This window comes from Agelaius phoeniceus, chromosome 3, assembly GCF_051311805.1.
Source record: "Agelaius phoeniceus isolate bAgePho1 chromosome 3, bAgePho1.hap1, whole genome shotgun sequence".
Lineage (NCBI taxonomy): Eukaryota > Metazoa > Chordata > Aves > Passeriformes > Icteridae > Agelaius > Agelaius phoeniceus.
Genome location: NC_135267.1, coordinates 44,672,974 through 44,685,510, shown reverse-complemented (window position 1 = coordinate 44,685,510; position 12,537 = coordinate 44,672,974). Strand labels below are relative to the sequence as shown.

General features: G+C 41.7%; 1 protein-coding gene across 1 annotated transcript in view; it reads right to left on the bottom strand.

Moving 5' to 3' along the window:
* EVA1A (eva-1 homolog A, regulator of programmed cell death) overlaps nt 1-12,101 on the bottom strand; it is a 104,847-nt gene extending 92,746 nt beyond the window's left edge. Inside the window, exon 1 of the mRNA XM_077175150.1 lies at nt 11,987-12,101. Coding sequence (XP_077031265.1) covers nt 11,987-12,101 — 115 coding nt within the window. The remainder of the gene's footprint in view (nt 1-11,986) is intronic.
* Between the last annotated feature and the right edge of the window lie 436 nt (nt 12,102-12,537).

Here is a 12,537-nt window from a genome sequence, read left to right as displayed (position 1 = left end):
ACAGCAATGGACACGTGAGGCAGGAGCTTAACACCCAATCATTCTGAAGCTTCATGTCAATAAAGTTCACCAGCAACTGTAGGCACTGAAAGCCGAGACTCCTCACATCTGTGTGATCATGTCTGCACTCGATGCATAAACCAAAACACCAGGGAGGTGGGGAGGCTGCAGCTCTCTCTGCCAGATGCTGAGCAAACAGCCCCAGGGTGTAACCACACCAGGCAGGAGGAAGCACAGTGACTGCCCAAGGAGCTGATGATTGATCAGGGTTAAGCAGAAAACCTCTTGCCCTTAGGCCAGCACCCCTCCACTGGGCCATGCTGGCTACCATGCCTGGGGAAGAGATGTAGTAGAGGGTTGCCCTTTTGTAAGCTGTTATTTTCTTTCTAATTTTTCATGGACCCTGTTAAAAAAGGCATTTCTTGTCCATTCCAAGAAGTGGTTGGTTTTTTTTTTTCTTCTAAAGAAAATACTTTGAGAATTCCATCAAAGTTTGAAGCAAATACATATGATCCGGGACTAAATAGTGCAATCCTCATTTACAGGTTGGTCCTTGGTACACACTCCCTGGGTCCCTGCAAGCTATGAGCTTATCCAGGCTGGGGCAACTTTTGACCCAAAGCAGGTTTGTTGGACTCCAAATGAAGCTGCATACCAGTTTTCTGCCTCTCCCTGAGGCTTTGGCTTGAACCAAAATGGAGTGACACCCATTAACAAAGAGACCTCCAAGACTCTGCCCTCCCACCCTTGCTCCTTCCCCTCCAGGCATAGACGCCAAGGTCCATCTGCTGGGATTAACCAGCTTCAGAGTCTTTGCAGGCAGCTGTGAGATGGCTTTCAAAGATAAGAGATGGCCCAGGGTGGGCTCAAGGGTAAGGAATTTAGTAAAATATCTGTGGAAGGGATCTAGTAGGATTTGCTTCCTTGTTTATATTATGCAGTATCAGTCATCCTTAAGACCCCAGGCCTGTGTGTCAGTAAAGCTGGAAACACAACCAGCCAGCAAAGGATCCTGATACTGCTCCTCAGGATCCTGTCCTCCCCATGCAGAAATGCTTCCCTCCTCTGACATTCAGAAACTCCTGCATTTTTTGGCTCATTTCACCTAAACAAGAAATAATAAGTGAAATACTGAGCAGCAGGACACTTGGGACTGAAACTGCAGAGAGTCAGCTTTTCTTCCTGGGTGCTGCTGCTGCCCAATGCTGAAACAACAGTCATGGCTAATATATGGCAAAGAGATTGTAAGTCTCTGCTGGCCCCCAGGGAGAAAATTATCATAAGCCTGCTCAGTGTTTGTTAAAAGATACAGGTAATTGTGGAAAAAAACAACAAAAAGACAATTGAGTGGCTGGGCAGGTTGATTTATGAGAGAAGATTAAAGGAGCTGAACATGAATGGCTTAGCTAAACAGTGACTAAAACAGGACATGAAAAGTAGCCCCTGTCAACAGTATTTGAAGTGTCTCTCTGAAGGGGCATTAACTGTTTGGGTGTGGATATTTTGAATAAATGGAGGTCTTGAAAAGGAGGTCGGAAATGCAAGTGCCAGATGAATGTTAAGGAAAGTTTCCCGAAGAACAAAATTTCCATGGCAATCTCCTCCCCATTCTAAGGTGGGATGCCCCCCAAAAAGTCATCTGTGCTGAGCAGACATGACCTAAGGAAATTCTGGGAGGTGTCTACTTTAAATGCCTCACTGGCATCCCCATCTCTAAGCACTAGGGCAGAGACAACCAGACAGCATGACAATAAAAGCCAATTCCAAAACTTCCCTACAAACAGAAGATAAAATACCCATACCTTGGGCTTCAGAGATCAAGCAGAAAAGGAAGAAAATGTCCAAAGTGAGGAGAAGGAGTGATTCTCTGGAGTTCTCTTATAGTACTGAAGGATGATGTAGGGCTGGGTTTTAACACAGGTAGTGAGAAGACTCATAAATGTCAGTCTCTACACTCTGCCATTATTTAGCCTCTCCCAAACAAGAACCTGAACTAGAATAAGGGAAATTATTTTTAGTAACACTAAAGAGACCCAGGTTGGTCATCATTCAGCTGTTATAAATCACATAGTTCACACAAGGCACAGCAGCCTCCTCTCTGCCTAGTCCACACAGGACTAGTGGTTTGACCATGGAGAGCCACACCTCAGGTTCAAAACAGCAGTGAATTAGAAATTAACTTGCCATATCCTACTGCTTTCTTTTCTTTCATGTAATCAAAGACTGGGCAACAAACACTGCATGGTGAGAATTCCACCTGGAGAACAAAGCATGTATCTACTCATCTAACAATGAATATACTTTGAATATATATATTGCACAGAATATACATTGGTAAGAGAGTTGACAATTCTTTGGTTCATCTGCCATGACACAACCCCTGTGTAAATGTTCTCCACACCCAAAATGAGACAACCACTTTCTCCCAAAGTTTGGCTGGCCCTGCCTGTGTAACATCACCCACAGCAGGAAATGCTTCTTAGGGACTGAGTACATTGCACAACAATCCTTGCTGATTCTTGTAGCTGTGGTAACATTCATTAGTGAACTTCCCAGCAATTAAATTACATATTTGATCATAGAATCATTTAGCTTGGAAAAGGCTGTAAGATTGACTTCAACCATTAACCCAGACAAGTTCACCAGTAAACCACATCCCTCAAATGTACCCATGCCCATGTAGCTCTCATCAATGGGCTATAGACACCCCTGAGTGCCTATTATATTGATTTTCTATTACAGCAACAGCTCACAAACCTCCATTGTACCAAGACACCACTACAGAGGTCACATATATTTGCATCTTTGGTAACTTTCAAAAAACTGCTATTTTTTATTCTTCTCGCTGTCCTGGTCTTCTAATTCTCTTTTCATGGTCAGGAACAAATTTTCCAAATTTTCATTTTCCAAATCCCAGAAGATTTCCTATTTGTTTCACATTAAAGTGGAGAGAGGGCAGTAGAAACCAGCAGGGCAGTGGTAGGTGCACAGCAGACAAATGTGCATGTGCTGGCAGTAGGGCACCGGCCATGAATCCTTCTATAAAGGGTGGAAGGAAATGTCATTGTCTTGATACATTTTAAAAAAGAGAAGGCAAATATACATAAATGCAAATATATCTTACTTGGTCATGGTGTCAAATGCTCCCTTTACATTTAATCTAATGTGTGTTTCACTGAGCTGTCAGCAATCTCCACTAGCCTCCAGGCACTAATGAGTGAGCATCAAGGTGTCAGTGCTTCTGGCATTAACCTCAATTAGGAGGAGTTAGGGTGATCACTGAATCAAGGGTCAGCCATTCATTGCTGACACATTCCTCTGGCTGCAGCTTGCAGTCTCCTGCTTGAAAAGGGCTGGCAGACTGGCTGCCAAACTCCTCACCAGTAAAAAAGTCTCATACCTGCCAACATTACAGTTAATTACTATATTTGAAATCTGCACAGGTCTTAGCAGTCATGGAGACACAAGAGTAACCCTATTTATGAGGCTATTCAATGTGTTCCCAGGTAAAAAAAAATAACCTGTGGTATTAAAATTATAAATATCTACCACTTACTCATGGTCAGAATTTTAAAGCATCATTAAAGGCATCGATATGACAAAGAATAGAAAGTCTCTACAGCAGGGTTAAGCTTACAGGGAAAAAAAAAATCACCACAGAAACAATATAACTTTAATTCTGCTCCACTTCTCTCTCTCCAGAGTTTCTGAGAGATTTCCTTTAGACATATGACATTCAGATGTCATCTTGCACAATCATTCTCAGGTAGAACTGCTTTTCTGGGGTGAAATCATGGGTGGATCATGAGTCATTTTGAGACTGCACCCCTCCTATTCAAGCATGGAGATCTCAAGACAGCCAGGCAGAACCCTCCAGATCCACCCCAGGCCTGAAATCTACTCTCTAGATGGCAGATTGCTGTTCAGCCTCAAGGACTCGGGCATATTTATGCCAGAGGAAATCATTCCATGAGAAAATCTATTTAGTAACCTCAAAGTTGTGTCAGCCACCATAAAACCTTGGTTACATTACAGTTTAGCATTACAGTTATTACAGTGGAAACTACAGGTCCATTATAAAACATTTCTCAAATTTCTAAATTTATAAAATATATGAAAAATACCAGAATGAAAAACTAAAGTCCCACCTGCCTCTTTCTTATCACCACTTCACTACAATAGACTGACCCTTCTTCCCTTCTGTCTTCCCCTGTGACTTTTAGGCCACAGGCCTTACCAAATGAAACAAAACAAATTAAAACATATGAAACACAGAGATAAAAGGATTAAAGGTCTCAGGTGCACACACCTCATGAACAATGGAGCTCAGGGGTTGCAGAGTAATTTAGCTAACTCTTTATGGGACTCTTTCCATAGCAGAAGCTCTCCCAGAGTTGATGGACCACAGCAGGCTTGAAAACCTTCCCTAATTGTAAGGTAGCACTTGTTTTACAGCTCATTCTGCTTAAGATCATCATAAAAAGTGTCCTTTGAAGTCCCTCTCTGCTTCCTCCAGACCCATCTTCTTTCCTCCCCATTCCCAAGGCAATGATCTTTATCTCCAAGCCTCCATTTCTTCTCTGCAGGAATCAAAGGGGTTTCAAGCCTTTCCCTTGAGGTGACAGCATTACCTGTTCCTCCTCCACCTGAGATGCAGAGCTCTGCTTCCTCAGAATATTCATTTACCTTAATCTGCATCAGACACAGGCTCATTCTGCCCTGGTAATGAAGAGTTGCTGTGTCTGGGCCAGCCAGGCCAGGCGTGTTCGGACTCTCCTGGGTTGATTCATATCAAGCTACAGTGAGCTGTGCAGCAAGAAAAGACAAACAGGAGCAGCACAATGACAGTTTTCAATTACCTGATTTACCAACCTACATCTTAAAACTAATGAGGCTATTTGTGTCAAGTTTGACATCCCAGTGCAATCACTACTGTTAACCATAAACAGCTCTTTGTCCCTTTAGCATGTTCCTCCTTGGTGCAGGATGGCAGAGCTGCTGTGGCCCGTTATGAGCAGGTACCTCCAAGCCCATTAGTAAAAGATGTGCCCCACTCACTTCAGCACTGGCAAGCAAAAGAGATGGCATCTTGCCTTTACCCTCAGGTAATCCATGAACTCCAACAGATCCATGCCATGAATCCAGATTATGAGTCTTGCTGACTGAGGGGTTTTCTCTTTGCTTTTCACTGAGATGCAGGAAACTGCATCCACAAAAATTGTTAAGTCATCACCAAAGGTGATAAAATCACAGCCTCAGAAGTCAGAAAACATCAGCCTTGAGCTATCTGGTCACCTATCATGGTGCAGTTTTTAGTTACACCACAGCTTTTTTAACAGGGTCTGTTGAAGTATGAGTAATTCTGAATGTGAGGTCTAAGTTTCTGAAAAGAAAACAAGTTCTTTGCTTTTTCTTCACCTGGATGGAACATGCAGAAGGAGGAGGGTCAACAAATCCATTTGTTCGCAGAACCTGGTAACAAATGTTACATCCCCAGGGAACATCTACTCTGCCCCCTCTGTCATACCACCAGATGCACTCTTTGACAGTTTAGAACAAATCTGACCTCGAGAACAAAAGTCCAAAAGAACAATCAGCCAGTCAAAGAAGTCAGCAAATATATTGATCCCATCCTAACTCCTGGAAACATTTAGGGAATTAAAAAAGATAAAATGCAGAAAATTGACCTCAGTCCCATTCAAAACCAGTTAATAGGAAAACCCCTCTCCAAACCTACGTGTAGAGATTGATATAACCATGAGCTGAGGTGCGAGAGACCAAGCTGCTGTTTGAGAACTTTTTCAGCATTAACACTCATGGCTAGAGGTAATTTCTCAAGAACTTAAATAAACATTATGTTCCTCTCTTACCTGGATGAATCTTTAAGAGGTGGAGATCTGTCAAAGAGTGGAAATCAATAAATAAGGACAAAAGAGTGGTATTATTATTACGTAGAAATGATAATTTTGACCAAAAAAACATTTGCATAAGAACACGGTGGCTGAAAGTATCTAACCAGGTCGTGAATCCATGGAATCACTGAATGGTTTGGGTAGGAAAGGATCTCAAAGTTCATCCAGTTCCAACCCCACCTCCCCGCCATGGGTAGGGACATCTTCTACCAGAGCAGGCTGCTCAAAGCCCTATCCAGCTTGGCTTTGAACACTTCCAGGGGTGAGTGGATGTAGATGTAGACATCTGCATTGTAGAGGTTCTACATGTAGATAACTATACTCCAGCTAAGCACCAGGAACCCCATTTACAGTCAGTACAGGAGAACTGTCACTTCAAATATGCAGTTCATCTCTTTCAGGCACTTACTTTAGGATGAGATGATTTGTGCCTCAAAAGCAGCTGCTTCTCCACATTATCTGTAAAAGGAGTTTTTCTCAGAAGGTGATGTACACACTATAAATCTCTATGGTTTATATGTCTACACTTGGTCAAATGAATCCCACCTCATGAATATTTCAATATTTGTAGTCATTACATGAAGATTGGATAGCTTTTTTAAAAATACTCTATAGCTTGAAGAGAAGCATAGGCTTGATACAAAAATTGCTTGACAAACCTCTATTAACTTAGGAAAATATGACAAAGGATTTGAATAGATGTCCTAAACTATATCTGAACTCAGTGTCTTGACAATGAAAGTAGCCACATGGAATTATATCATATCATTATTCTGTTCTTTGTTTATTTGGTAGGTCAAACCTATGTGGCCATGCATTTCAAATCCACATGTTTGTGAGTTCTGTTTCATAGCATTATACAAGAAACCCAGTTAAACAAACATTATCAGACATTATACATTCAGTGGAACATCCCTAGAGGTAGATTGCCTAAAATGTTTATTTGTTTGTAAACAGAAATTTTATTTCAACTTTGGAAGAAAGAAAGTCTGCACTACACATTCTGTGTGTCTTTCCCTAGCAAGACCTTGCCTGCATTGCCCTGTTTCAAAGGGGTGTAAAAGGCTTTTGTTTTTTTCCTTGGAAGTCTGGAATTGCTCCTTTTCTATTTTATGTAGGTCTTGGAATTGAGTTTTATAGCAACAGAAAGCGCTTTTTGCAGTGATAAAAATACATTTTCTATATTCATTAATTCATAAATTTTAAGAGGAAAAGGAACCATTACATTCATCCAGCCTGAGGCATTGATAGATTTACTGCACAGGAGCTAATGGACCAGAGCACAGTCCCTTTGAGATGACAGGAGAGAATTTGTGCAGCTTTTTTCCTTTCCTCCTCATCATCATCATGAGGGCAACCACCTCAGAGCTGCCTTGTTCAACAAAGACCCTGCCTCTAGTCCAGCTTGAAAGAACATTTCTCTAAACACATTTTAGAGAAAGCCAGGCTGCTTTCCCAAGCACTCAGAGAAAGCAAAGGTCAGCACCCCCCCCATTGCCCCAGAGCACCTCAGCCACCTCTCCTTGACCCCATCTGGTCTCCCAGCAGCACCAGACACCCCAAAGCAACAGTAGCTGCTGCTCCTGTGCTCAGGCTTTGTTCTTTACCTGCACAATTCTCTCGTTGGGATGTGCAGCACTTGGCCCCTGGGACTCAGCTTATTGCCTCATAAAGCAGGATGGCAGGATTATTAATGTGGCAGAACTGCAGGGTTTTCCAAGCAATTTATGAGTTACCATGGCAGTTCATTAGCTCTCAGCCCAATGACCCCTTCCTGGCAAGCATGAATCAAGCAGGAGGCACGTACACATCTAAATGTAAGACAGATATTCACATCAAAAACACATCCAAGGCCATATATCCTCCATTTTGTTCAGCACATGTCCAACTGCAGCACTAAAAAGTCACCAGTTATAAGGACTGATAACCAACCCACTGAAGCATATCTAGACACAAAGAAATTCACAATCCCCTTTCTTTTATTTTCTTTTATTCTCATCAAACCGTTTCTGATGGATGCCTGCATTTAAAGAACAGCAGGTCCTTAGCAGAGGGTTTATATTTGCAGCCTGCATGGAATGCACAGGGAGGCAGGTCTGGCAGTGGGGACAGTGGGCTCTCTGAATGGCTCCCTTGACTTTCAGAATAAGGTTTCACTTTACACACAGACAGGTCCCTCATCCCCACTCAAGGAAGAATTTGAGAAAATATTTAACTTTCATGGTAATTATCCGTAGGTCCTAAAATAAAGCACACACTTCAAGGCTTCCTTGAGTCCAAGTGGCACTGTGTGTGTGAAAAAATTCCACAGGTTTTAATGCAGTGCTCAGTTAGGACTTCAGCACAGGCAAAAAAAACTAATCTAGCAAAGTAGAGAGGAAAGAGATATAGAGAATTAAAGAGTGACTTTGAAGTTAATAACTGGACAATTAAGAAAATGAAAAGATTGTGAGCACAGTAAGTTTTATCAGTAAGTACAAAACCACTTCCAAGCTACTCACAGTTATTACAAAAAATTACAATGTTTTATGCAGAGACAAAGGAAGAAGTTTGGGGGAAGAGGAAACAAGGAGAGAAAGACTTCTAGTAAGTCTTTATTGTATTATTTTTCTCACTTGCATAATTGCTTTTTTATTTTCTTTTCCACTCTAAGGGTATTTTAAAGAAAAGGCAGAACTAAAATTTTTACATTTGCCTCTATTACAGCTGCCACACTCAGAGCTCAACCTCACCAGGCCTTATGTGCTTCCCAGAATGAACTTGTCTTTTTCTTTTGAAAAAGTAATTAATGTATTTATTAGTGCAGTAATGGGACCCACATACTGGAAAATCCCACCTTCCATACCATTTCATTAGCTAAATGTGGCTTTGGGCCAAATATTTGTATTTCAGCTCCTGCCAAGGTTCAGGTTCGGAATGTTTTTATGTTGGAGGTTTTTTCATCTGTTTCCTTGGCTGGGCTAATGGGACCCTAATGCACATGAGAGATCTCTATCTCACCATGCTGCTGGGTGCTTGTTTGCTTCAATCATCTCATACATACACACAAACTGGTGGCATTTCCCTCTCAGCTAGGTGATGCCAACAGACCTTGAGCCCACAGTGCAAAGGGATATAATTTGATATGGAGAACTGCTGACTTGAGCCATTCCCACTGGCTGGAGTAATTACAACCAATATTTTTAAAATATACAGCTGGGCAAGAAGTTAGATGGCACCTTTATTTAAGAACAGATTCATCTGGCAAAATTGTGTGTGTCTGGCAGGGATTTTCATGTCCAATAAAACATGGAAGCTGGAGGAATGAACCTTCAAGAAATATGGATATGGCTTAAAGAAAGCAAAGTTCCTGCCTCATCCATTTACCTCTTGGAGATCTGGAATAGGGCCCAGGTCCTTCTGTCAGGCTAGAGAAGAACAGTGGACACGATGACCCGAGAGACCCTACAGATGTTCTCCTGCCAGGACTGGGAGATAAGACACCTCACCAGCTCTTCACTAGGCCTTGGTCTACATAAACACTACCAATCTCTCACAGGGTCCATCTCAGCTGTGATTTCTGCTAACAGCTCATGAGCTTTTCATTAATATTACCTTTTGTCACCTCATAAATTACTCAGCAGACTTTTTTTCATTAGTTGCTATCAGAAGAAGAAATATTGGTCTCCTTCCAGTCCTTCCCATGCTTTAGCACCAGAAGCCAAGTTCAGCTGCTCTGTCCCTATAGATACTGAAGTTCCTCACAAAGGAAATGTCTGCATAAAGATTCTCCCACCCACAGCCACCTCCATCACAGTTCTTGCTTTCACCAACTCTTCTGAAGCAGCGCAGCAGGTCAGCAGCACTGGCCAAGGACACAGGGCAGTTTTTCTCACAGGTAAGACCAGTGACACATGGCAGGACATCTCTACCCCAGTTGGGCAGGCAGGGAGTGACAGAGAGGAGCAGACTGACTGCACTGCCTGACCTCAGAGAGTAATGGGGTCACTTACTTGAAGCAGCAGCAAAAAGCATTGAAGTGATGCTTGGAGAAACCCATTTGTACACCCATCACATTTCCCAAGTATGCCAGGGTCACTGCATCTTTCACAGATCTCCAGACAACAACAGCAAAAGACAACATGTTTCCAAGTGCAAGAGGTGGGAAACAGGGATATGTATTGAGATACAGGCAACAGGGAAGTGCAGTCATGCCCATTTATCCCAGCCTGTCCCCTTTCACTCCCACAGTTTTGGTGAAAGTAGGAGAGCACTATGCCAGGAGCCATAATGTGTACAGCTTTAAGGAAACCTGAAACAAAGACAGCCAGCAGGAGGTTTTCTACACTGATATCATTCTCTAGGTCATGAGAATACCAAAATGTTTGGTTTTATCATTTCTTCTAAAAGAATTCCAGGACTTAGTTCTGTCTGGCACAAGCACATGAAACTGGAATTTGATTTCTTGTTTATTTCATTTTCACATGTTGAAGGACTTTGCTATTTGAGGCGAGAAATATGTGTCTGTTGATCACAAAATCCAGTTCAGAGACATGTCTGAGATCATGGTTTTGAAAAGGAGCCATGGCCACCTTCAAAGGATGAGGCAGATTTTACTCACAGAAAAGCAAAACATGCCATTTTGTGCTCTCAAGTGTGACTCATTTCCTGATGCAGTTAGGCTTGGACTAGAGAGTTAAGGTCAGATTAAGAGATCATTAGTACTTTTTATAGTGGACTTTGAGACCAGGACCACAATTCTAGAATAAGGCCCTGCAGGCCTTTGAAGGAGAAATCCTCTTGGAAATACATCATGGGGCTCTGTTTGTTTTCCCTGGATTTTTGAGGGATGGAGCTCCTGTTTTGACTTCTACATTGCCTTTGTTTCTGTCAAATCCCCATGAGGATAAGCTTCTCCCCAGCCTTTTTATGAGAAAAGTGATATTAAAACATCACCTTCCTGACTAGAAATCTCATAGGGCTTTGCAAGGATAGCTTTGCTACTTCTTGCTGCATCACTTCAAGCAAAACCCAAACTTCCTGCCAAATGAAACAACAGCCAGACAAGCTGAGAGCCTGATGCTCCTGCATCAATGTCTCTGCTCCTCAGGGTGCTGCACAGCCACCATGCTGTAGCCACTACACAAAATGTTACAGTGACTGCATCTCAAATGCTTTCTGTCACACTCAGCATGCTGCAGTTACACACAGAGTGACCCACAGACCCTTTGCTGTCTTAGGGCACAGACAGCTTCTCTTTCACTACATGAGCCACTGTCTGCTCAGCACATTCAGTACAGCACCAAAATTTGCACTTCCAGATGGATGCAGAAAGGAACACTGAGAGAGAGAGAGACTGAGCTGATCCTAGTGACAACTATATAAGCAAAACCCTGAAGGAAATATTTTAAAATATGTCAGCTACAAATGACCAAAATGTCATCACAGTATGAAGACAGATGTTGTTTTTTATACTACAGAGCTCAGACAGGAACAATTTTTCCTCTGTTGCAAAATAAGATGACTAGTCAGGTAACAGCAGAGTGTCTGCTCAATGTAATGACCTAAGCTCCCAACTGAGAGCAAACTGTTTATTTTTTGTTTAATAATAGTATTTTGTTAAAAAAATTGTTGCAATGTTTACCTGAGGATTTTGGGAGTGATTTTCTACTAACACAGTGAATGAGTATGGTTTGGTAATCACCTGATTCTATGGTACAAAATGAAATAAATACAGAATAAAGTAATAAGGATCCTACTGATAACCACAGCTTTGCTGCAGGATGCCAACATTCAGTGTGTAAACGTCCACTGAGCAGATTGACTTCACTGCCAGATTTTCCTGCCTTGAAGAAGCAGATGAATGGGTTAATAATTTCCACATTTTTTGCTTTTTCTATAGAGCAAATGAGTACAAAAAGCCAGTGAGAATTAAACTACTCTGGTGATCCAAAGCTTTTCCAAAGCTTGTCACCCAAATATGAGTCACCATGAGCCAACTGGAAGTTCAACAACTTTTTGCATCTCTTATTCTCCACACACCACTGCTCAACAAACATAGAGCCCAGTGAGAGTTAGAGAATTTTGTAACTTACCACAGGTGTAGATGACATTAAGATGCTTTTGGATGCCTGGGTAACAAGGATCTCCAAATTCATAGGTGCTGGCATATATGCTGCAGCTTCTTTTCCCATGACAGCGCTTGATCATGAGCTGCAGAGCAGTAGCTGACTGACACTCTAAAAGGGAAAAACAATATCTATCGTGAATATTTGTCCATTCACAACAGAAATCACCTAAAAATAATTTACCAGTTGCAGACTGTGACAGTACATACAAGATTTCCATGTTTAAAAGTCTTTATGTTTACATGAGAAAGTGCATCTGACTCTAACACACCTCTAATAAATTGAAAGAACATTGAAGAATCACACATCCATACAAAGAAAGAGAATAAAAGATGTTTCAACTTTGTAACAACCACCACAGGTGTCTCAAATTCCCCTCTCTGACCCCTGTTGAATACAAAGGTGATCAGTGTCTCTGCTCTTTGAAGTTACATTTCTAAATCTAATGAAAATTAGTATGAGGTGTAATAATTATAATATTATCATCTACCATGTAAGCAGAAATATTGTTTTAATCA